Source organism: Gekko japonicus, unplaced genomic scaffold (genome assembly GCF_001447785.1).
Source record: "Gekko japonicus isolate JY-2015 unplaced genomic scaffold, Gekko_japonicus_V1.1 scaffold109, whole genome shotgun sequence".
Lineage (NCBI taxonomy): Eukaryota > Metazoa > Chordata > Lepidosauria > Squamata > Gekkonidae > Gekko > Gekko japonicus.
Genome location: NW_015164185.1, coordinates 1,846,367 through 1,871,770, shown reverse-complemented (window position 1 = coordinate 1,871,770; position 25,404 = coordinate 1,846,367). Strand labels below are relative to the sequence as shown.

At 43.9% G+C, this 25,404-nt stretch overlaps 2 protein-coding genes across 2 annotated transcripts; one reads left to right on the top strand and one right to left on the bottom strand.

Annotated features, from left to right (window-relative positions):
• The first annotated feature begins 2,538 nt into the window (after positions 1–2,538).
• On the top strand, positions 2,539–8,510 carry SAP30 (Sin3A associated protein 30kDa). Its single transcript, XM_015408140.1, is given in 5 exon segments — positions 2,539–2,866; positions 2,868–3,005; positions 5,204–5,326; positions 5,884–5,982; positions 7,961–8,510. Coding segments are annotated over 5 exon segments (591 nt in total). The 5' UTR covers positions 2,539–2,758; the 3' UTR covers positions 8,084–8,510.
• Positions 8,511–17,704: 9,194 nt separating this feature from the next.
• SCRG1 (stimulator of chondrogenesis 1) lies at positions 17,705–17,944 on the bottom strand. Its single transcript, XM_015408131.1, has one exon. The coding sequence runs from the start codon at positions 17,942–17,944 to the stop codon at positions 17,705–17,707; it is 240 nt and encodes a 79-aa protein (XP_015263617.1).
• Positions 17,945–25,404: the final 7,460 nt, after the last annotated feature.

Below are 25,404 nucleotides of genomic sequence, written 5' to 3'. Positions count from 1 at the left end.
TGCAGGAAAAGCAGCAACAGAAGTTCTGGCTGAGGTAGCATAGAGGAGGCTAAGTGCCATACTGGCTGCACACAATTCAGATGTTGAGCTAAAACACTGCTCTGGTGGTGGTAGTTCTCTGCAGGATCCTTGCCAGAGCTCTGTGCAGCTTTGGGAACTCAGCACCTGTTGTGCAGCTGGGGCCAATTACATCCCAGCCTGTTTAGGCTAAGGTTTGGGAAGACTGCTTTGCTGGATCAATTAGTTCTCAAGCCTACAACCATTGCTTGTAGATCTAGTTCCAGACTTTGCTTGCATCTGCACTCCACACCCTGACCAAGTGATCATCTGTAGGGTGAGTCCTGGATCTCAAGATGAGCTGACCAGGAGGCCTGAGGCTAGAACATCTACCTACCTACTCTGCTATGTCATTTTGGCAGTTGCTAGATAGCCCCAACAATATTTGCTGAGCTTTAGACCTTAGTTTCTATAAAAGGGAGGAGGAGGAGGAGGAGGGGAGGGCATAGACTTGGAGACCAGAACAGTTTGGTTCTCCCCTGTCATGTTTCCTGATGGAGAAGGACTTGCTGGGGACAGGCCCGGCCCAGCAGTGGACACTGTGCAATTTAGATCACTTCTTTATGGGGAAAAACTACCAGGGTGAGGGAAGCAGGAAAAGCTGGGACTGGGAGTAGGTAAATATTGGCTTGTTAATGGGAAGAAAAAGAGAAGGAAAAGTGGAGAAGTTATGGGGGCTACCAGGAAAGGACGAGAAATAGCAGGGGAGGGGAATACAGAGGAAGATGCAATATGCCTCACAAGTCCTTACTGCCCCCCCCCCTGTGATACACAGACCTCAGGCATCCATTCAATGCAATCAGCGAATTCCTTAATGTTAGGTTGATTGATAAAATTTCTACCCCGCCCTACCGGCCAAGGCCGGCTTCTGTTTGCTCTAAGCCCATTTTTAAAGGTCTATGAGAGAACTCTGGGATTTTATCCTGTTTGGGGTGAGCTGTAGAAAATAAACTCGTTCGTCAGATGCCGTTTCAAAAACAAGGGACTCCTAAATGCTCTCCATTGTAGATTGCCCCCCTAGAGGGCCATGCGTCCCCGTTAAAAATCACTTTTAAAAGCCCCATATTCCTGCACAATATATGTGGGGATGGATATATCTCTCCCTCCATCCTGTTTAGGACAGGAAAATTATACCTTGCTTTCGCAAAACGAGTAAAAACTCATCACAAGCCTTCTTTACACGTGACGTTTTCCTACCCAGAGACAATCTGCCCTGTGGATTTGTGGCAAAATTAAGTCGCGCTCAGCCGACTTTATCCGTGACGTTTTTTTCTCAGAGCAAATGGATTCAGGTAGGTAGTCGTGTTGGTCTGAAGTAGCAGGGCAGAGTTTCGAGTATGAGCATGCACACTTCTTCAGTTTTCTCCATACGTGTTAACAATGCTGGGCTAATGCTGCCTGTAAGAAAGACAGTCAGGTGGCTTTCTGCCAGGGGAGCCAGGCAAAGGGCCCCGCTGCTGCAACGTTCCTGTGCATGCCGTGGGCCAAAAGCAGCGGTCGCCGGCGATGACAGAAGCGTGGGGGCTCTGCTTTGAGAGACAGCAACAGCAAAGTATGAGTGGAGCGGCTGCGCTAGGAAGCCGGTGAAGACAGCCAGGCAGGTTACTGCGGCAGGCTCGGAAGACTGTCTGCAGCCCCAGGAGGAGGCCGCGGCTCCATTGTCAACTTTCTCCAAGCACGCAGATTTCAAATCCTAACGGCTGCGTGGAGCCTGCCGGGGGGGGGGAGAGGAGGGGACTGGAGGCCCCGCCTGTCGTGTGGGTGTGCACTGGCTCTTCACACACCGGCTGGCGTACAGTAGCCCAGTGACGGTGTGTTTGTATTACACAAGGAAGGATATTTTCCCTCCAATACTAAGGCAACAGGAGCGCGAGCAAACACTGCACGCACGCTTTCTTATCCTCTTTTAACATGGGGGGGGGGGGGGAAGAGGGTTTCTCGCTCGCTTGCGATCTCACCCCAGCCAGTAAAATGGCCCGTGTGTGCGCGCGTGCAACAGCAAGGCTGCAATCCGCCACCGCTTTGTAAATAAATTAACATTTGAGTCTCGCGGTGCATTTCGGGATTTGTAGTGTGCGGTCCGACCGTCTCTTTGAGCCAGGGAGCTAGACAGAACTACCTTTCCCGTGAACGCACATGGACGGAGGGAGGAAAGGGAAGGCAGAAAGAAAAACAGACACACGTAGAGCCAGAGCGAGCGCAGCGGGGCAGGTTGTTCCTGATGTCTCTGGACTGCAGCCGCCGGAGAGAAAACAGCTGAGAGAAGTCTCGCACATGACCAGAGCGGGAAGCGGAGCCAGCCACGCGCTGCCTTGACCAGCGGCCAGCTGGAGCTCTGAGCGTTGTCCAGCGAGGCGCTGCGGGCTCTGCTGCTTGTCCTGGCCGGGCTCTGCTCCTGGCTCCTTTTTGCAGGGAGCCGAGGCGGGAGGCGAAGGGCTAGAGGCTAGCCGGACTCTCCCTCCCTGGCGCCGGACTATGCCGAGCGGGCGTTTTGGTGCTGCCTCCTCCCACCGGCGTTGAGGCAGAGCCTTGGAGCAGCCTGCACGGCTGTAAGACGTGAAGGGAGCTGCTCGGCCCTCGCTGCCCCCTCCTGGGTCGCCCCGACAAAAGGGGAGACGGAGGTGGCGGCGGTGCAGCAGCAGCAGCAGCAACGCCGCCCTGCCGAGTGACTCTACTTTCGAGGAGGCAGCGGCCGTGCGGGATGAACGGCTTCGGTCCCGAAGAAGTCACCCGCGGTGGGGGGGAAGCTGCCGCCGTCCCTGCCGTGGTGGCCAACGCGGCGGCGGCCGTCGAAGTCCTCCCTCCTCCGCGGGCCCGGCGCAGGGCAGCTGTGTTGCCTGCGCGAGGAAGGCGAGCGGTGCAGCCGGGCGGCGGGGAACGCCAGCTTCAGCAAACGGATCCAGAAGAGCATCTCGCAGAAGAAAGTCAAGATCGAGCTGGACAAGAGCGTAAGTGGCCGCGGTGGGGCAGCTGGGGAAGGGGGGCGCCTGGCAGGGTGTGTGCGTGTGTGTGGTGCGGGGGGGGTCATCTCTTGATCCCACCCCGAGGCCAAGGTAGATGGGGGCTTCTTCCCCCCCCCCCCCCCCAGCCTAGTTGGCACTCTCGGGGGTGGGGCGGCGGCGAAGGAAACAAAAGCAAATCGGGGCCAGAGAAATGAGAGGAGAGAAGTCTTTCTGTGAGAGCCCGTCGCTGCATCGGCTTCCTCCGCGACCGCTTAGTTCGGAGAAAATCTGGCTAGATTTCAGAGCTTCATTGGAGCTTGGCTTGCCTTCCATTCATCCTGTTGCCCTCTTTGCTTTCACTTCGTTCTCTCCCGTTTTCCCCAACGCCTCCACCCCCCACCCCCCCGCAACGAGTTGCGTTTCTTTCTTTGGCATGGAGGGTCCTTGTGTGAGAAAAGGGTTAGTCGCTCGAAGTATCTGAGAGATTCAAGGCAACGGGGCTTGATGTCCTTCTCCTGGTGCCTGCTGCGGGCTTTCCGCTCAAACACCCCCCCACCCCCCCCGTTTTGCGTGCCCTTGGAACAGTTGGCTGCATGGCTGACGTTGCAAAAGCGGAGCGGCTTCTGCTACTGGTCTTTGTGAGTGCGGTTAGAAGTAGCCTCGTCCTTCTTTTTTCTCCTCCTCCCTCACATATTTTATTCTTTCCCATTCCTCTCCTTCTCCGTTGCTCCTCACAACCCACCAAGGTGTGTTCTTTTTAGCGCGAAGGGCGATCAGGGGAACTTCTCTGCATAAGAAATCGGGCTCCCTGGATTGCTCTTGTGCGGGAAATCGCACCTCATTTCTGTTTCGCTTTCCCTAAGAGCGGTGCGTGGGTTTCATGGGAGTGCTTCTGTTTTCCCCGGAGAGGACAGTCCTTGGCTGCTTCGCCTCGTGCTGCAGCGTTGCACGTCCGACTTTGCCACTGTGCCTTCTTCCCCCTTGGCAGCCATCAGGCTCTTTATAGCCGCTTTCCTGCAAGTGACATAAATGCAGCCGTGGGTACGTGCAAGGTTGCTCACCATCCTCTTTCCTTCCAAATATAAAATGGAAATCGGGGGCGGGGGAGGAGCCATTTAGTGAAATAGACATCCCTAAAGTCGGAGCACGTTAACCTGCGGAGTAAATGTCTGCCGGCTTATGGCTCCCTAATGCTCCACGAATACTTGTTCGTTCCGGTTAATGCGCACCAGTGTCAGGAATGCTTTTTTTTTTTTTTGTACTGACGCAGTTAACGTGTGTTGTTAAATGCAACAGCAAATAGAGGTTTCTAAGAAAATTCATTGAATTTGCTGTCTGCTGTCAGGAGATCATGTAAAGGTTTGGCTTTTGGAGACTGTTTTCAGTTTGTATTGCTTCCCTTGCGTGATTGTTGTGATAGTTGGATCCTAGCTTTTGAGAGAGATGCAGGATTTACAGGCCGATCCGTTGGCTATTTACTGGTAAGTACTACCAGAGTTCATTGGTAAATTTGATTAGGATTTGTAGTAGTTAGGATTCCAGTGCTAGGTTCAGTCTTAAATCTCAGTTACGATAAAAATCCCACTGGATCAGTGGGACTTGTGAAGATGTTTAAGAGCATTCTCTTAATGTGCTATCTAGATGTTGTTGCCTGTAGTTTCAAAAAGTTTGAGATTCTAAAGTATTTATGTATGAAAATGAAGAGCATCTCCTTGCCTTCGAGAAATGGGCACATTTCTTGCAGCATCTTGACATCAAAGTAATGTGCATGTATAGAAAATATTACAGGATTTGGCCTTGAACATTTTAAATCTTATTGAAAGCTTTACAATTAGCAACATTTTTTTTTAAGGAACTGAACATTTCATTTGGTCACTTTGCCTTCTTCTGGCTACCTATATTTAAAAGGCTCCTATTGTAGTTTTCTCTTGGCTGGTGGGAGTGATAGGGTGGTGAAAGGCATTTCCGGAGCCAAGTTGGCCGCACTGCAGTAACTTTTTTTAATGCACCAGATTTTGTCTGGGAGGCTTGGATACAGTCAAAAGTGTGTGTGTTTATCATGTGGCCTACAGTAAGATGTTGACATGGTAATGATTGACTTGCTGTAAGCCAGTGTTGTTTGGGTACAGCTTATGAAATAGAGAAGTTTGAAATTTTGCTCCAATTGTATGGCATATTATTGACATGTCTCTTTAAACTTTTAGGCAAGGCATCTGTATATTTGTGACTTTCACAAAAACCTAATCCAAAGTGTCCGAAACAGAAGAAAGAGAAAAGGCAGTGATGATGATGGGGACTCGCCCGTGCAAGATGTTGACACTCCAGAGGTAGATTACTAGTTCTTGCAATCGGAAAAATATATACGGTTCTTATACAGGATTCTTGAAAATAACGCTTTCCTAGGGTTACATTAGCAGCTCAAGCATTTTTTTCCGTATTGAATCTCACATATTGTTATATATGTGGGGGGTTGTGTTTTATGACAGTGTTCATACTTAGATGTACCCTCTTAAAAAGGAGAGTTTAGGAGTGTGGAACAAGTGTAGATGGCAAGTGTTCCTAACATCAGTACTAACCACTTTATTACAGAGCATAGTTTTGTATAACATTGGAAATGAAATACTTAGAAATGAAGCCTTTTGAAACTGCCCTCATGTGGTATCTTCTACCACTGCTGCAGTCCTGTTGGATGGGAGAGAGTTTTGGAACCACCTCTTTGTGGCAGAAGCTGGTCTTGTGCTCTCAGTGCAATGCAGTAGAATCACATGCTACATGTGACAATGCAGAAAAAAATTAGAGAGGTGGTTTTCAAACTTCATCCTTGCAGTAAAGATAACTTGCATGCCAGTGTTCAGATTAAAGAATCCCGTTGTTTCCTTTCTAGGTTGATCTGTTTCAGTTGCAAGTAAACACACTAAGAAGATACAAAAGGCACTTCAAGTTACAGACTAGACCAGGACTTAACAAAGCACAGCTTGTTGAAGTACGTGCAGATTGTAACCAGTAAATATAAATGTGTATATGGTCTTTCTGAACTGTAGTTCTTTCACCATTGTATATAAAGACTGTCTATTTTTTAATCTCTGCTGACTAGCATCCCTTCTGTTTTCTTCCTGACCATATCCCTAGCAGGATTGTTTTCATTTTGTACTTATAGAACTCTTTGAGAGTGGTAGTCAAAATTAAAGTATTTAGGATACTCACATCCCAGATTAACTATGAAAAACTCCCAAAGGTTCACCAAACTGATTAACTGGTTCATAGAATGATAGATGAGATTTTGTGGCAAGTATCTACCAATTGTTGGATTCTGGACCAAACAGTACTAACTTCATATATATGCTAGTGGGATTTGAAGTAATGGTAAGGAACTGGAGAAGAGATCTTGGATAGCTAGAAGGCTCTCTAAGAGTGTTAGCTCGGCATGATGTAAAAATAGAAAAAGCAGATTCAGTGTTCACCATTATCAGGAATGTGATTAGAATATAAAAACTGCAGGCATTGCAGGTGTGCACATATATTTGGAGACCGATTAGTTGCCTGCCTCATGTCAAAAAAGGTGCAGGGGTGGATCTAAGGAATCTCTTCCGCTACCTAGGGAGTACTCCTTTAGTGGAAGCCTCCTCACTTAAGGGAAAGGAATCTTTGAATCCATTATAAATCTGGAGAAAGTACAAGAAAAACTAGAATCCTTAGAGGACAGCTAAGACAGGGGAAATGAGATTTATGAAAAACGCTCAGTAATAACAAAGATCGTTCAGTCCCAGAATGGTAGTGCCTGGGAACATACAGTGAAATTGATAACATTGAATAAACAGAGCTTTGTGTCACAGAACTTCTGGAACACATACCGAATGCAGCGCTGCCTCTCCTGGCCTCCCTCCAGCAACCTCACCCGCTCCTTGTGCTCTGGAGGGGATTTAAGTGGGGCTGGCAGTACTCAGAGGGGGGGGTCCCTTCCTACCTCTTACCAGTAACACCCCCATTGTCACTGCCAGTGGTCCATCACAGCTCCCACTTTAAATTAAATGTAAATGAAAGCTGAGAGAGGGAAGGGATACCCCTGCAAATATCATGGCTCCTCCCCCCCCCCCCCCAAATCACAGCTGCCAGCTCCTGGCCTCCGCCACAAGGCCCATTGTTCTCCCCCCCCCAACCTTGATGCTGACCAGCTGTGCATGGCCTCTGGCCTTCACTGCTGGGTTTGCTGAGGCTCCCCAAATCCCTTCACCCTCATAGCTGCCGTGGGTGAGCCCAGTGTGACTTCCACCATCCCAGCATCAATGCTAACACATCCAGCATGGCTCCTGGCCTCCTGTGCCAGGCCCGCTGCAGCTCCTGACCCCCCCCCCTCTATTGTAGCAGCTGCCGTTGGCAAGCCCATTGGAGCTCCCCGCCTCAGGCCTGCTGTGGCTTCTGCCCCCCCCCCCTTTGCCGCCAAGGATATACTGATTGGCGTAAGTGTATTGTCTGTGCATGCAGAGATAACACTTTTCGGGGGGGGGGGCATTTAACCTCTCCCAAAAAGTATTTTTTCAAGTTTTAAAATTTTTCTGTAAACCTGGGGAGCGTCCCAAGTTTGGAGAAAAAATTGCCTTTATATCAGTGTGGGCCTGATCTGCAGATTTAGGTATCTGCAGGTCTGACCATACTGAGGGAAATAGTGTATAGATTCCCAGTAGTCCAGAATTCCTAGCAAAATGTTTAAGGTTGGGCAGTTAGGTATCTATGGGATATTTCAGTCTGGATGAAATAGGGTAAGGTTATGAGAAAGAAGTGCTATGTTCCTTTTAGAAAAAATGTTGGCTGAACAATAGCCAACAAGCTTGAAGAATGTGTCAGTTCTAAGCTTGTTTTTTAAAAACTAAGACTAGATTCAGCTATATCAGTGAGTAGATTACAAATGCACTGAGTCTGAGTAATATAGTGAAAATTCACCATCCTTGAACTTTTTCTTACAGATAATTGGATGTCATTTTCGGACTATTCCAGTGAACGAAAAGGACACCTTAACCTATTTCATCTACTCTGTGAAGAATGACAAGAACAAATCTGATCTAAAAATGGATAGTGCTGTCCACTAAATAAACAAACTTGAGACTTGCAGACTTAAAGACTGTTTTGGATGTACTGAAGCTTTCTTTATAACTGGTATTCAGAGAGGAAATCCTGATGTTATTTTTCATTGTTGCTGGGTCGGGAGGGGGGATTGCTAAAAAATGATATTTCCATGGTAAAAGATATTTTAAATAAATACTATTGATGTTTCTGTGCCTGCATGTGTTTGCTGTATGGCATGTGTGTAAGGCTGTTCTTTTCAATCTGTCTGTTAACTTCTTAGAATAAATTGAAATGTGGAATATCCTCTGAAAGTAACATTTTCCAAACATTTAATCTGGATAGTGCTGTGAAAATGCAAAAGCACCAAGTGCACCTTCCATAATCAAATTAGCTTGTCTTCCAGTAATCTAGTTGCAAATACTACTGATGGCATTTGAATTTTTTTCTCAAGAGGCCTTTGCATAAAAGAACTCTGGATACACTTTTGAGTTCTTATCTTTACCTTCTGTGTCAATTCAAATATCATGGTATGCTTTGGCATGATGTCTGTATTGATAAACCTGGTTTGGTAGCAGCTGACAAACCATGAATTGGAAACCATGGCTTGATATAGGTATGCAAACCATTGTGTGTGTGCTAACTAAAGTTTGACAGTATTTCTGAATTAGCAAACTGTAGGTTGTTGCTTAAACTTCTGATGTTGCTGGAGCATGGAGACAAGTGAATTTTTGGCTCTGAGGCCAGAAAAGGAAAATAGGCATGTAACTCTTAATAGTCACTTGAAAGCTTAAACCAAGGTTTGAATTCTAGAGTATGTTTCGCAAACCACCGATTGACCTTGTGCCTGATCTGGGCCTTAGTATTAGCTGTTGCGCATTTGCTGCTTTCAAAGTAATAGATCTGGTTGCAACTCATAATAATTGCTATTATATACAGGCTTGCAATTTGATGTACAGTACTAGTGGTATTGGAGGCTATAGTCAGCAAACTCTAATTCTAGAGTACTTCCACAGACTTCAGTTTAAGTATACAACAAACTTTTCTTTTTGTATCCACTATGGAACTCCTGCTGAGGAATAGCAAACTGAATGTTTTGTATTACTATTTCAAGTACTGTTTCTTGTACTCTTAATTTCTGTACTAACTCCAAAGTAGAGAAGAATAAGATCCCTTCTTTGTCATCAATATAACTTGAAAAGTGACGTTAATCTGCAGAATATAAGGAGCTGTGAATTGGTAATCCAGCCATTTAAATTCTGTACACCAGTCAGGAATCCTGATCTAGCCGAGAGCATTCTGCAAATGGATCTGCTTGATTCCAGATGGTTGGTGGTAGTGTCTGTGCACAACTGTTTTTTTGGGCTAAGGGTGATTCTACGTGGAGCCATAATGAGTGATCAGTGCTTTTGGAACGAGCAGCAAGTGTACAGAAACAGTTGCAGGCCTTATCCTGATAATATCCTGCCCCTTTGCTTGCAAAGTTTACAGCCTTTCTCCCACATAATTATACAGGAGTTCAGTGACACCTTGAAAACTAACAAAACACATTCCAGCATAAGCTTTCATGGGTGAAAGCTCACTTTGTTAGGTATGTGAAGTGTTCATCCATATCAGCTATACTTAAAGCTGCAGGCGCAGTGGTTCGACACTTTATGCAGAAGTGAGCTCTGACCTGCAACAGCTTTTGCTGGAATAAATTTTGTTAGTCTAATGTGCCAGTGGATTCCCATTTAATTTTGCTGCAACAGACTAAAATGGCCACTCTTCTGGAATTACTTTCCTCCAACTTAAGTGACTCATTTACCTGAAGGGCCACGTAAGTTGGAGGAATGCTTCTGACTTTGCGAAGCAAAGTGGTAGGGAACAAGCCCTTGAATTCTGGACTGAAGTAGTGATGTGTAACAGCATCCGGGGGGGTGGGGGGGGGAGCGCTAGTACTCCAGGGCTCTGTGTGCTGGTTTCAAAACACTTTCAAAATCCATCTCGCACCTGTTTCTCCTGTGTTGGAAATAAGTTCAGCTGCTGTATTGTCAGCCCAGTTTAGAATAGATGTGGCCAGTTCCAGTTGTCTAATACTGTCTTAATATGTTGATATAGTTAGTATTTGATTCGTTGAGAAGTTAGACTTGAATTTTTCTTAAACAAGAAAAGCTAATGCATTTAAGCTCAATCTGATGCTTGGTGAGCACTTAGTAAGCCACCGAGGTATATTGTTGCCATCGCCTATCATCTGATTGAGAGCACAGTACTTCAAAGACTGTTTTAAAAAAAAATAAAAAATAGAGCTTCGGTTAGTGATCAAGAGCTTTTCTAAAGTTGCTGTCTTGCTCATCTTTACTTGGGACTAAGGGACTTTGAAAGCCACAATATATAGTTCTAAAAAACATGGTTAGGGATCAGGCTACAACATTGAAGAAGCAGGTGATGAGTTTACCTGATCTGTTTTGTGGTCTGTGATTTTCACTGGTGTGAAATTCACACAAGGCTTTACTCTTGATACAGACAATCCATTGTGTTTTGTCATCATGAGCCACCTTTGCCTTGTGGTTTAATACAAAGACCCAAGTGGAATGTTTTTGCCCCATAGATTGGCTAGAGCTAAAGACTGATTGAAAACAAAGGCTGCACATTTTTCTGGAAATAAGCCCCGTTGGCTCAGCAGGACTTGCATCTAACTAAATATGCATAGGCTCAGCTTGTAAAAGAAATTTATTAAGGTAACTTTTTAACATGATCGCTTCCAATAAACTAGTCTTCAAACTCAATGTAGCGGAAGCCCAAGCATGGCTGGTATTTTGAGCATTTCTTTTTCGACACTCTAAATCTCAATTGTGCTGCTAAAAAAGAAATGGGGGGAGGGGATAAGAAGACCATAGAGAAGAGTGTGCACACCATTGTTCTTGATTTGGCTGACTGGCCATTTTGAGAGCTATCATGGGTAACTGTCGTGGCAAACCCCCCCTCCCCCACTTGGAGAGATTCTAGTGGCCTCACAGAGCTGTCCAACAGTAGGCAGTAAAATTTAATGGAAGCTACCTTAGAGAACTTGTGCTACATTGAAGATGACTTCAAACTGTACAGCTGGAATGGTGCCAATCTAATTCATTATATTTTTGTACAGCCTTTCTGTGTACTTTTTATATACTCAAGTGCTCACAGCACTTCCTATACCTTTTCTCAACAGTCTTGGCCACTAACTCTGCAGCATAAACTAGTATTAACCCCTATACTAAAATGAGGGCATGAGGATGAGAGATTGGGATTTGCTGAAGGCCACCTTGTTTTGTTCATGGCTCAGGTGACATTTTGAATTGATGACCTTTTCTTTTAACAGCTGCATGGCACAGCTTGTGTTATAAGGCATAACAAACAGGAAACAAGTACAATCTGGAAGCATTACTATGTAGGCAGTAGCTATATTAGAAATACTCGTTACATGGACTCATATTCAGAGCTTATCTGGACAAAAAGCAAATGCTGTATTACCTTTACCTTTAGGATAATGCAGCTTTCTAATACTCTGGTGTTAAAGTACTGCTGTGCTTGGTAGTACTTTGTTCTGATCTAGATCTTAAGGAGGAAGTTAATGCATTCAAAGCATTTGGGTGAGAACTGTGAGCACAATACAAGATAAGCAAGCAAGTCATCTTGAAAGGCTGAGTGAGGCAGGATGCTACTATGTAGCTAAAATCCTATTCTGCGCTGCTTTTAAAGCTGCTTCTCCAGCTTCTAATTGGGAATCTTGCAGAAGAGAGTCTGTACCAGGTGGGGATAGGTGACATCCATCTGCTTGCTTTAAAGTTTAGAAACTATCCAAATGTTTATCACGAATTTACCATCTTGTGGCTTAAATTTATGCCTTGCTCTCCAGCTTCCAAAAAACAGGATGAGTACTTATTTCCGTGCTGTGCCAGAACCTTTTAAATACCATTAATGTTGTGAATGTTCTTTTCTGTAGATTCCCTCTCATTCAGCCATCATATGAAGTTTATCAACTGAAGGATCCCAATACATAGCTGGGGAATTGCGTCCATATTGGGGAATCGCACTTGCTGTAGACCCCTGATACTAAAATAAAACTTATGATGAAGGCAGGCACACATAATTTCAGCAGTGAGCCCACTATGGCATTGCTGTTTACACACAGTATTCTCAGACCAGGCTGTACACAATGCTGATTGGCTGGCTCCTATCAGGAATGCAACTTCACCACTGAGGCGATTTCCAGTTCCTCCGCATTTTTAAAAAAGTTGAACGAAAATCTAAACATGCTGAGCGTTTGGGGACAGAGAAAGCAAAAACAAAGGGGATAGGTTGACAGAAGTGTGTGTTGCATGTCTGTCAAGAAGTAATGATAGGACTTGCCCTACTTCTGCATTCCTTTGTAAGTCTTGCAGAATTAGGCCTGGTATTCCAAATTCACATGGACAGTTTACAGCAATTTTAAAACCCCTTTTCTGATATTGCTGTGGCTGTGTGACAAATAGGCAATATTCCCTCAGGTTTCTGAATTAATGGCTGGCTGTGGAAGAAGATAACTTTATAATTGCATGTCAACCATCTTGTGTTTCCCAATGAAGGTGTGATTTTGGCCTGCCAATGATGTGTGTCTACCAATTATATACTGGATAACAAGTAATTAAAACCAAATATTTAAGCGCGACATGGTCAGCCCTCTTCCCATCATTTTCCCCATAACCTGTCATGCAACTATAGAATATACTAACATTTTAAGTAGTTGAAGTAATGCTACAGTAGCCACTATTTATTGTGCTACAAAATGTGGAAACACAAAAGTAATCCTATAAACATGCTGTGGCTTATCCTATGTGCTTTGATCTTTTTAATTGAAATTAACATGGCAGCTTCAAAAGTTTCCATAGATCAATGGAAAAACTCCTTTATGTTCCCTGTTGTGAAGTGTGTTTGTATTCCAAGTGGTTTTCACTGATTACGTGTCATCTGAATGGAGAAGGCCTTTTGTTGGTAATCACTTGTAAAATTGTATGAATGATTTTTCATATTAGCTTGTGCTGGGGGTGCAGGCCACTTAAGGTCACAAGCACTTGCACCTGTCATGTTCCTCAGGCTCATTTGTCATTGTGGCTGGAACTTAATGGCTGGAGTAGGAGGTCCCAACATGGAGCCCACGGATGCTAAGGTGCTCGCCTTGCTCTTCGCTTGCTCCTGCCTTCTTTGGAGAGTTGGTGCTTCCCACAAACATTTTGTGGTTGGCTGTGCCTCCCATGTAGCCATTTCGTGGTCATGCCCATCATGCTGTGTCAGAACTCCAGAGGTGCCTACAGACTTGAAAAAGGTTGGTGACCCTGGGCAAGAGAGTACAGCAGTGCACTCTGCAAAGGGTGATGACATATTAACAAATGCATATTCCAAAATCCTAATTAAAAAAAGAAAAGCTTTGGGGGGGGAGAATTTAGGGAAGGTGTGTTCTATATTCGTCCTAATGCTTTTTAAAAAGTGGCAGTCAGCAGAGTTTCCATGTGATGTATAGTTTGCTCCTTTTGTCAGACCAATGACTGAATTAGTATTGGGCTATTTTAACTGGCAGTATTCCAAACAAAACTCTTCCTTAGCCTTGTAATCTGAGATGCCAGGATTTGAGTCTTGGACCTGAAAGAACTACATCCTAGACAACTCTGAACTTGTCGGTAGTAGAACTGAACTAGGTAGCTGGTTTGGCTGATTAGTCAGGCTTAGTGATAAAAGACAGCTGCCAGTCCCTTGCTCCCAGGTGCCCCAAATTCTGAACGGTCTCATCCCTCTCAACTTTTTAAATGGTATTTCTCCAACCCACCCATGTCAGTGAAAGAGTGAAACTGGACAAACATAGTCTTCTGTACAGAAATCTGGGACACATTTATTACTACTACATTCTTGTAGTCTGGTTAGAGAAAACTGCTTACACTGCAATCTCCACAAAGTCATTTCCCCCTTTTCTACTCATGACTTGGCACAACTCTGCCACCTTTTGATGTTCTATAGAAATATATAAAAATTCCTCAATCCCAGTTTGGACTTAAGGCATCAACTATCCTGCATAACCCTAAGCAATTTAAACATATTTAAGGTTGTGAATTTTTAATTAAACTCAGGAACAGTCCACAGTCTTTGGAGGATGATGCATTTATGTAAAGAGAAACCAGAGAGGAATAATGGGACATCAAGTGTTTGTGGGGGGGGTGGGGGGTGTCTTCAATGCTGGTGTCCAGTCTCTTTAGCGGCTGCTTGAATGGAACAAAGCCAATGTAAAATGGCCATAGAATTATTGCCTAAAAAGTAGAATAAGTTCTCAGAATACGTTTTTCTACTTTACGAAGGTAGTGACTTTTTTAATTTTAAAAACTGATAACCCCAAAACCAAAAATGTTTATATGAACTAAGACCATAGAAACCAGCAGCTTTAACAACAGGTATAATTGCTGGTGTATTCTTAAACCTGGTCAAGGAAAAATTATTTAGCTGCCATATCAGATCAGAAAGTAGTGTCCCATATCCGAGATTTTAATAACTTTTTAGATTACAGTCGTAAAACGACTTATTTGGATGAAGGTCTATCACAGACCGTGACTGTCCCCCACTCCCAGGCAGATTTTCCTGCCAAAAAATATTAGTTCCCCTTTGTGACTGAGCTGCCCTTCAGTAGCATGTATTTCTTGTTTATTTTGTAAGTTTTAACTGTCCCACCCTGTTACAGATATTAGTTCAGGGCCCAGGGCTCTTTTTGTAGCAGGACCCAGGCTTTTGACCCAGCACAGGAACAGGAGCTGTCTTGTCTTAAATTTAAACCCTTCTTGAAATGGCACTTGAGCTAAAGTAACTTTCAAAACAGAAATAATATTTTATTGAACAGGCAGGGAATAGGAAATTGTCAAGGTTTAGAAAGGCTGAGGTCAAACCATACTATATATATAGATTTGAATTCTTAGATTATACAAGAGAGTGCATTCATAGTTTGATTTCAAGGTTTTCTAGTTCTTTCTTTGAGAGGTACTTTGTTCAGTATATTTCAGCGCTAACACAAGTTCTTAATACTGTTTTCTGGAGAACAGCATTTGCTTATACTTTCTAGATTTCTCCCTTAAGAGTTCTAGGTTTTTTCCCTTTAGATACTACAGCTTTTCACTGACTCCTGAGGTGTCTAAGCTTCTCCCCTTTATCACAGACCAGGATTCTTTTTCCAACTCCTTTCACTGGCAGGGCGTTATTCTGCTTTCCCTAAGAAGCAATAACTCCTTTTACTATTTGACTTGCACAGGAGTTCTCTCTACCCAGACCTTCTGCCAAATCCTTCTCCAGTATCCATTGTCTGTATAGAGCTGTTCTGCAGCTTTCTTGATTGAGACACTAAATTCTCCCTCAGAGTAGTTCTAATATATTTAAGACATGAAAGCCTCTCTTCTTCTCTGTAGAAGTACTTTACTGACAATTGCCTGACAAAAATCACTGACTCCCAAAGTCTCTTCCCTCAGAAGCCAAACCCTTTAGCTATTGATCCAGACATTAGATTTCAGACAAAGACCAAAAGATGAATGAAACTTTCCCCTCCAGATCAGCTATTTTATTTCCTCTCTAAGCTGATGCTGGCCAATCACATAAGTTCTTCTCTCCAGGGAAGATTTAACTCTTGAACTCCATGACTCTCTGACACAAACAACATTTTAAAAAGCCTGCTTTTCTGTGCAATCTGTCACAAGGTCCTTTGGAATTAATAGTATTTACTTTTGATCAGACATAGGATTCGGTTGTTATTTTTGAAGAAAAGCCTGTCATATGCATAAAAGCCTAATAAGAGGCTGCATAATACTTGTCAACCATTGTCTATCCTATTTATGCCTACTGGAATTACTGGATCTTTGATAATTTTTTAGCTTTCTTAACAGAGAAGAGATAATAGACTATTTGGCACCAGCAAGAATTAAAAATTAGGACTCCCCCAAACTGAAAAACATAAGCTATGTGTATTTAATGTATTAAAATGTACTAATAATTATTTTATAAAATCAGTATCCAATATAGGATGGCTCAGGCTAGTCAGATCTTGGAAGCTAAGCAGGGTCAGCCCTGGTCAGTATTTGGATGGTAGACCTCCAAGGAATTCCAGGGTCGCTATGCAGAGGCAGGCAATGGCAAACCACCTCTGAATGTCTCTTGCCTTGAAAGCCCTGTGGGGTGGCCATAGCTTAGCTGTGACTTGATGGTACTTTCCACCACCACTTAATTAATCTAGATACTGTGTAGACAAATATGTGTTTTTAAAAATGAATCACTGGCATTTGTCATATACACAAGCTGCTTCTGCTTGATCTTTAGATTAAAAGGTACTGGCCATATGTGAGATCTTAAAGACATGTAGACTACAATTCTGGAATCCATATTTACTTTGAAATGGGGCATATAAAAATCATTGATAAGGATTCAGTTTATTCAAATAAAACCACAGCACATGAACAAGATTTTCTATTTTCTCCAATGAATTATCTTGTGCTGTGTGCTGTAAACAGAAAAACCTCATACTTCAGTTAGGTACTTCCTCCATACAGCATATGAATTAGATAGAATTTAAGCATCAAATATCTGAATTCCCATTCTTTGTAGACAAAGAAAACATTGATAAAAAGATGTAAGAATCTTGCACAGTGTCCACTTCTCTGAATGGAAATATTGGAGAGGAGATCCTAACCAGCCCATGCCTGGATGCTTCTATTGCTCTTGTCCCTATAATCTGCCTTCGTGATACAATGTTTGTTTCCAGTATTATTTCCCCCTTCCGATTCTGTAATAGCTCAGGACCACCACTGCCCCGTTGTCTTTTTGCTGTGTGCCTCCCTTGCTGGTTCACCTTTAAAAGAAGCAACAATGAGATCCATGGGCAAACCTTGTAACATCCAAAGTTATGCATGATTCCACAGTGAACATGTGGACTTAGCTCAGGGTAGATTACCTCATGTGATTTGGTTTGTAGCTGTAGCTTTTATATTGCACCAAGAAATCCAATGGACAACCCTGTGATCTATTTACTCCGTAGCAAATCTCAGTGGGTTGGATCCAGCTCATAGGACTAGATTCAAAGATATAGCCCCATCAAAGGATAGGGAAAGGGATCTGACCATGGAGTAAGTTGTGATTTACTCACAAGTAGAAGAGTGGGCCCTTTATCGCCCCTTCTATAATTAATCATCTCAGCTGACACACAAATCTTAGAATGTTTATTATGTAATCTTAAAAGCAGTGGTCTGAACACAAAATTAAGAAAAAACAGCTGATCTTGCTCCTTTGCCATGATTTGTCATTCATGTTTGAAAATTTGCTGCATTTTTCTTATGGTTTAGGGTTTTAGATAATCATGGATTAAGAACTGCATTTTCTGTTGTGATTTCAATAAAGTTTAATTATATATTACCATGTACTGGATTCCAAAAACATAATTCATGTAATACTTCTTAGGACCAACCACAACATCACAAAACTGTGTATTTAATGCACAGAAGAGCTGTTTATTTAGGTTAGTCTTAACAGAAGGCATGACACAACTTTTGCTTTTGAGACTTGCCTGTGGACCAGTGTACAGCCACTGTAGGTAGCTGTGACCCCAGTTGTGATTTTTAGTAGGAAAGGCAAATGGCTTACTTTGGGCAGCAGAGTAATTCACTGACATTGCAATAACAGACCATTTCACAGCCTTTTCCCTCCCAGAAGTGATCTTGAAGACTTCCATCAATTGGTTGAAGGCTGGTCATTCCCTCTGGAATCCTGTAACAGTCGTGGTCTCTTAGCATTTTTCTGTAACAGGAGGGGCGGCCTGATGGTGTGAGGTTTGCACAAAGAAACATGCTCAGGAAAAGAAGAATGGATAGGATCTTCATTTTTAAAAAATCTTTGCAAGACCTACAGGACAGAGAAGGTTGTTAAGCATGTGTCTGCAAGAGTGATTTTGTTGAATTTCTTTTCTTTTTTTTTGCTCCGTGGTTTCCTGAAACACTTAGGTACCCGTCAAAAGTTTGAGTTTGAAGTGCAAGATATAAATTATACAATTATGTGAATGACTAGCTCTCCTTATTATAAAAGAGTTTTGGTGTTCCTCCTGCACACGGCTCCCACAGCCTTTGGCCCACTCAGCTGCCCGTCTCACAGACTCCCGATCCCCTGGCTGCATTGCCTTGCTGTGTTGGCTCTGCCCCACCCACAGAGCTGTCAGCCAGCGTTTCACTCTCAGTTTGGAGGGAGCCGGCGAAGGGGATGGACGCTCTGCCGAGGGAGCAGTAACCCCTCCACAGGGGAGAAGGAGGCAGACCTAGCGAGCAGCAGCAAGCAGGGGAAGCACGCACCTTCGCTGCCCCTCGCAGACCCTCTCTCTCGGCTGCAAGGCTGGCACTTTGTCAGGGCGATAGCTCAGCGGGCTGCACTGCAGAGAAGGCTGCCCAGTACCTTTCAACAACTCCCCCGTCTTCCGGCAGCGCCAGGGAGGGTCTGGCCTGGAGGAAACGAGCTGCGGCTCTTGGAAAGCCGGACTCTCCTGAGGAAGACACTTCTCTTGGCTCCTGTGTGGGCCTGTGACTAACTGTCCCCTCAGTGGCTCGTGGTAGGCAACCAACTTCTGTCAGTAAAAAAAAAAAAAGGACTTTCAGCATAACCCCCTCCCCCACCCACTGCCATCTTGGCCACTTTCCTGTGGGAATACATTTAAACCGACTGTCCTTCCTTTTTGGCTCAACCATGGCTGGCTGGCTAATGAGGTGGGCCAGTGACCATCAAACTGTTCTCGTCAACCCCCTGCTGTGTGGCTGACTTTCCCCTAGGGTGGCCAGTCTCCAGGTGGGACCTGGAGATCTCCTGCTGTTACAATTGATCTCCAGATGACAGAGATCAGTTCCCCTGGAAAAAATGGCTCCTTTGGCATTATCCCCTGCTGAGTCCTTCCATCCCCCCCCCCCAAATGCTGCCCTCCACGGGATCCAACCCCCAAATCTCCAGGTATTTCCCTAATCAGAGGTGGCAACTGTGCTTTCTCCTCGGTGCCTGTTGCTAGGCAACTAGGTTCTGTCAGTAAAAGGCCCTTTCCACACCTGTTTTGGCCTTTGGGAGAAAACTCATTGGGCCCAGTCCTGATAGGGTTGCCAACCCCAGGTGGGAAATTCCTGGAGATTTGAGTGCAAGTGGAGGAGTGGGGAATCAAACCCGGTTCTCCCAGATTAGAGTCCACACACTTAACCACGACACCAAACTGGCTCTCAAGTTACAAGTTCTTTCAGAGCTGTTCTCTCACGAGCAGTTCTCAAGAGAGCTCTCTCAGCCCCACCTACTTCACAGGGTATTTGTTGTGGGGAGGGGAAGGGAAATGAGACTGTAAACTAGTCTGAGACTCCTTCAAGTAGTGAAGAGTAGGCTATAAATCCAATCTCCTTCTCCTCCTCTCCTTCTTCTTCTCCTTCTCCTTCTCCTTCTCCTTCTTCCCATTATTCTCAAGAGAGAAATGAAGTTTTCAATCTGTATACTGAAAACTCATGAACTTTTAGACATTTTTAAAAGAATTTTGTCAAAGAGGTTCCGGAACTCTGTTCTGGCTCATTCCCCCAGGAAAAAAGCCCTGGCTATCCCACGTCAGACTGCCATGTAGAAACTTCCTACCTGTTTTGTTTTAAGCATATTCTCTCTCTCTCTCTCTCTCTCTCTCTCTCTCTCTCTCTCTCTCTCTCTCTCTCTCTGTATATATATGTATGTATGTATGTATGTATGTATGTATGAGAATTCTGTCAACTTAAGACTGGCACAACACCAATGAGATTCTGTGAACGTGTTAAAATAGGGAAACAGTTGTAGCAAGTCACATCAGCTAAAATGTTCTGTGACTAGAACCGAGACAGTTTAATTGGAAGATGCATTGCCAAGTCATGAATCATTGCTCAAGCAGAATTCCCAGATTCTAGTTCTCCACAAATCCTCAGAAGCAGAGGCAGTTAGGAAAAGAAAGCTTATTGCCGTGCTGCAGGTAACAGTGATGCAGGCCTCTGGAAGGGGGATGGGCTGGGAGGAAGTCAATAATCATGAGCCACCATTCTTTGTAGCTGTTCGGCATCTCTCTGCCCCCCATTTCCTTGTTTCTCTGCTTCTTCTTTAATCAACACATTTAAACAAGATTGAAATTGGTTGAACTGTCATAGCAGTCCCTCAGAAGGCCAGACAAAATGTTACAGTTTTAAAAGAGGTGGGTCTGGGTTTGTTGGGTGCATGTGTGTGTGGGGGGTTCCTCTCAGATGCTCCATGTGGAACTGCAAAATTGGTGAAATAACTCTTCAGCATGGTTTTCATGCAGGAAAATGGCTGGGGGGGGGAAATAGGGGCCATTCCTGCCCTCACAGCAGTGTTCCAAGCCAGTTTCGGCCATCTGTAGAAGCTGTTCCTCACAGCTGCTGTTTGGCTACAAGGGACATGCATTGAGTCAGACTCAGCTCTTTTTAAAAAAACATTTGGCCCAGAGAACCCTGAGACTGGTAGTCTTGCAAGGTCATGTTTATTCTTCATGATAGAATTTCCATATATATCTAACAAAGTGAGTAGTGACCCATGAAAGTTCATATTAAAATACACGTTAGTCTTTAAGGTGCCACTAGACTTTTGTTTTAGAATGACTTGAGGACAGTTGTACTAGCACATGTACTAAGCTAGTCAACATCCTATCTCTCTTAATGGATTTTCTGATGCCCATTTGTTTCTTTGACAACATACTTCTTTCCCACTGCAAATAGCCATTCCTGGCTTTCCTCCACCTCACTGGAACAGGAGGTGCTTCAGAAGAATCCAGGAGACATCACTTTTGGGTCCGTAGGAAGTGTCCATTCAGACGTTGCTCCCTCCATTATAGGGAAGATGCTTGGTTTGCAACCTCAGCCTTCCATGGCAGCCATTTTGTGATGGCACCCACACCCCATTCTCAAAATTCCAAAAGTATCTATAAGCTCAACAAGATTTGGGCCCTCTGTGCCTTTTTGTTGTGTGCTTTCTGCTCAATGGTCTTTGGTCTATCTGGTTTGAGTGATGTGACACCTTTTATTCGGTCTAACCGAAATAATGCAAAAGAGTATTCAGTCTTTCAGGTCTCTAGAACTTTTCATCAGGATGTTATATAGGGCACGGAAGGAAATAATGGTGAAATTGAAAGCTTGCACACTGTGTCATTTTCATTTGCCCCAATAAAACGTATCACGGGTTTTCTTGAGTTTTTCTTTAGACCAGTGTAGCTACATGCAGCCTCCTTCCATAAATGTCATTGGAAGATGCAGTGATTGGTGCAGTGGTGTCTGTGGAACTGTCAGTCTAAGAATATTGCTTGACCGATTTTCTGTCCCATGGTTTGAGACTGGATCTAAGTATTTGATATATTTCTTTTTGAATTAATGTTTTGTGATGTTTGGAAACATAAAAATTCCCTAATTTACAAAATATATATTTATAGCATGTGTTCTCAGTAACACACAGAGGAAATAAAACCAGCAGTGTATAGCTATACCAAACAGGAGTAAAAGCTTTAAACATACAGCTTTCCGTTGGGTTGTACCGAAAGTATTTCATTTTCTTATTTTTCTAGCATCTCGATCTAGTTTTCCAGCCAATATGGAAGTACTGTAAGACTCTGAAGTATATTTCCTATTCTTTGTTTTGAACGAGAGCTTTCTAATGGCCCACATTTCAAAATCTTCCCATAATCAGAGTGACTTGGACTATGCCTGTAGCATGTTTCAACTTTCTAGGTTCTGCGTGAGTACCCTAACAATCTGGATACCTGCGAATATCCCACATGTCATATATTTATTTACTTCATTTACAACCCCGCCTTTCTCCTCAATGGGAATCCAAAGCAGTTTACGTTGTTCTCCATTTTATCCTCATTAACCTATCCTGTGAGGTAGGTTAGGCTCAGCCTCAGAATGTATGACTGGCCCAAAGTCACCCATCGACTTTCCATGGCAAAGTTGGGGATTTGAACCTGGGTATCACAGATTGAAGTCTGATGCTCTAACCACCATACCACATTGGCTTTCATACAGTACATATATTAAAAGGCATGTATGTATATTATGCTGATTAATAGTTTTAAAAACAAATACCCTAATTCCACCAGAATGTCTCAACATTAAAAGTATCAACATTCCCTTTAATTTCCCAGGACACTCAATACTTTGTGCTTGATGGTGGGGACAGCTGCTAGTCCACTGAGGATAAACTCCATGAATTGCCTCTCTGTTAAGACCATCAATACTGTGATTCTTTGCAGGAGATGGATTTATATTAAAAACCCATTTAATTTCTTTGAAGAAGATAGACTATCTTAGAAAACCTCTTTAGATTCTTCCTTGTTTCCCACAATAACGACCAGGCAACAGCCTCGTGTTCTTGTGGCACCACGTTAACTAAAAATTTGATTTTGCACTCAAACTCTTTTGTACTCATCTTTGGCTGCTTAGTCACAATTCTGAAGCAAAATAGAATCTCCTTGTAGCCCCCACCCCCCGTGAAGCGCATGGTGCCACTAGCTCCTCGGAGTGTTTTCTGTTCTCTAATCAGTACCTGGCTTGACTTTTACGTCTTGTAACTAGCCCAGAGAGAACCAATTACGTAATTAGGATAATTTGCAGCAAAAAAGACTTACCTTGCTCCCTTGTTTCTGTGTTGCTTAGCTCACTGGCAGCAGAATCGTTCCAAATGCCCAAACAGAGCATTAAACTACAGTGTCATGAGGAAGAGGGAGGAGGCTAAAGGACGTCCTGGATAAATACTTCTTTGTCTGGCCTGGCTCCTGTTTGCCAGTGGCAGACTCTCTTTTCTGTCCTGGGCTACAGAAAGGGAAGGGACTGCAAGATCAGCCTTCTTCAGCTAGTATTCTGCTCAGCCGCTTTCCTATGCTGTTATTTATTATTCCATGCCACTTTTCACCCAAAAGAAATCAACCCTGACTGTTCCCTGGAAGGCCAGATACTGAAGCTGAAGCTCAAATACTTTGGCCATCAAATGAGAAGGGAGCACTCACTGGAGAAGACCCTGATGCTGAGAAAGATAGAAGGTCAAAGAAGACGGGGACGGCAAAGGATGAGATGGTTAGACAGTGTTATCGAGGCAACGAACATGAAATTAAGCAAACTCCGGAGCACAACGGAAGACAGGAGGGCCTGGCATGATGTGGTCCATGGGGTCGTGAAGAGTTGGACTCGACTGTGCGACTGAACAACAACAACAAACTGTCCCCCAAAGTGGCAAACAACAAAACATTAAAAATATTAAAACAGCATTTAACATAAAGTATATATAAATTATTTAAACAATTGGACCAACAGAGATTGATATGCCATTTTTTTTGTGGAGAAACTTTAGCTCAGGCTACCTAGAAATATATATATATATTTAAATGAGGTGTTAACACTATTTAACTCCCGCTTTACCTGCCCATGTTTGATGTCTTTCCAGAAGCAGGAACGTAGTTAATGCAGGATGTCCAGCTAAGGCATGCTAACATGAAGTCACATGGCAGCCATTTTTAGTCTTCTTGAAAGTATTTCTTATGTTTTTATGGTCTTAAAGGCATCACTGGACTCAAACTTTGTATTGCATACATACATAAGGCTATGCCACTTTACCTTCACAATGGCCTTGTGAGGTAGGCTGGTTTTTGCAAGACCTCTCAGGGAGTTTCATGGTTAACCCATGAGCCGCATCCAGCATGGTACATACCCTACCATACTTCTTATGCTGTCCCTTGGCACAGAAGGCAGTTTGAGTCCTGTCGCTTCCCAAATCACTCTGGTAAAGTGGATGCCATATGGCTGCTTCATCATTTGCCTCTGGCCCTGAAGAAACTGCAGCTAGGAATGACTTTTTGTTTACACATGTCGCATCTCACTCAGTAGAGGAACTCTGGCCGGTAGGTAGGTAGGTAGATAAGCAGTGTATATATTGGTACAGAAATTACTATAGTTTTATAGAGAGCCAGTTTGGTGTAGTGGTTAAGTGCGTGGACTCTAATCTGGGAGAACTGGGTTTGATTTCCCACTCCTCCACTTGCACCTGCTGATGTGACCTTGGGTCAGTCACAAGCTGTGGCACAGCTGTCCTTGAAAAAGAGCAGTTTGTGTCAGAGTTCTCTCAGCCCCACCCACCTCACAGGGTGTCTGTTGTGGGGAGGGGAAGGGAAAGGAATTTGTAAGCTGCTCTGAGACTCCAAGTGAAGGGTGGGGTATAAATCCAATCTCTTCTTCTTACTATAGTTTTCCTATGTAGTTGGTTTAAATTAACGAACAACTGGTCAGAAATATCCAGTAACAAAACAGCAAATAACCAGTTACTAAAACGTTAACACACAGACAAAAGGCTGAGAAAAAGTGAGGCAAAAGCACACCGGGTCCTATCAAGACGCTGTATTTGGTCACCAGTTGCCTCCCGTCCTGTGAGAAAAGATCCATTGAAGGGTCGCCATTAGGAGAACAAAGGGGCAGCTGAAACTGCATTCTGACCTTTTGCATAACCCCCTGCTCTCTAAGGAATTATAAGAACACAAGTGGAAACCCGTGAGAAACTCACGGGAATATTCTCTCACTGGATTGTATGTTTGACTCTATGGCTGCGGTTACACACACTTAAATAATCCACTTTCTGTGCACTTTCCAAGTGTGGCCCATTCTGCATCTAGCATTTGCTTTGCTGCTTTACCAAACCAACGTTGGAACAGAAATTCCCCTCTACATTGCATGCTGGTTTCACTTTCTTTGTCAGATTGTATTGTAGCCTCCACACTGGGTGCCGGTTTCACTTCCTTTGACCTCTCAGCTTTATGGTACTGCCTGCATAGATTTATGGCTGTTCAGGGGTGTCTCTGCAGTCAGTAGGACATTGGCCTGGGGTATTTGAAGGTGATTTTGAGCTGCATCTTTTTCTGATCCAGTGTGGGTTTGGTAAAACAACAGAGCAAATGCTAGATGCAGAATGGGCCATAGCGAACTCGTAAAATCCAGTTGGAAAGTGCATTGAAAGTGGATTATTTCGTGTGTGACCACAGCCTGAGTCTCAGCAAAGGACTTGAAGCACAGTGAATGCTTGTCATGTACTATGTAGCTGCCACTTCTGTTTCTGTCCTTGGCTTGTAACTGCATCTGTGTGCATTCACCTTTGACTCTCTCACAAGACTTTTTCCTGCTCAGCTGATGCCAACCAATCAGATTGCCCGGAGCAGCCTGTCGTGCAAGGCTCTCTGGTTCTTTGAATTAACCCTTCACAGTCCTCTTAAAAAGTGCAGTCCGTCAAAGGGTCTGATCTGCAGATTTAAGGATCTGCAGATCTG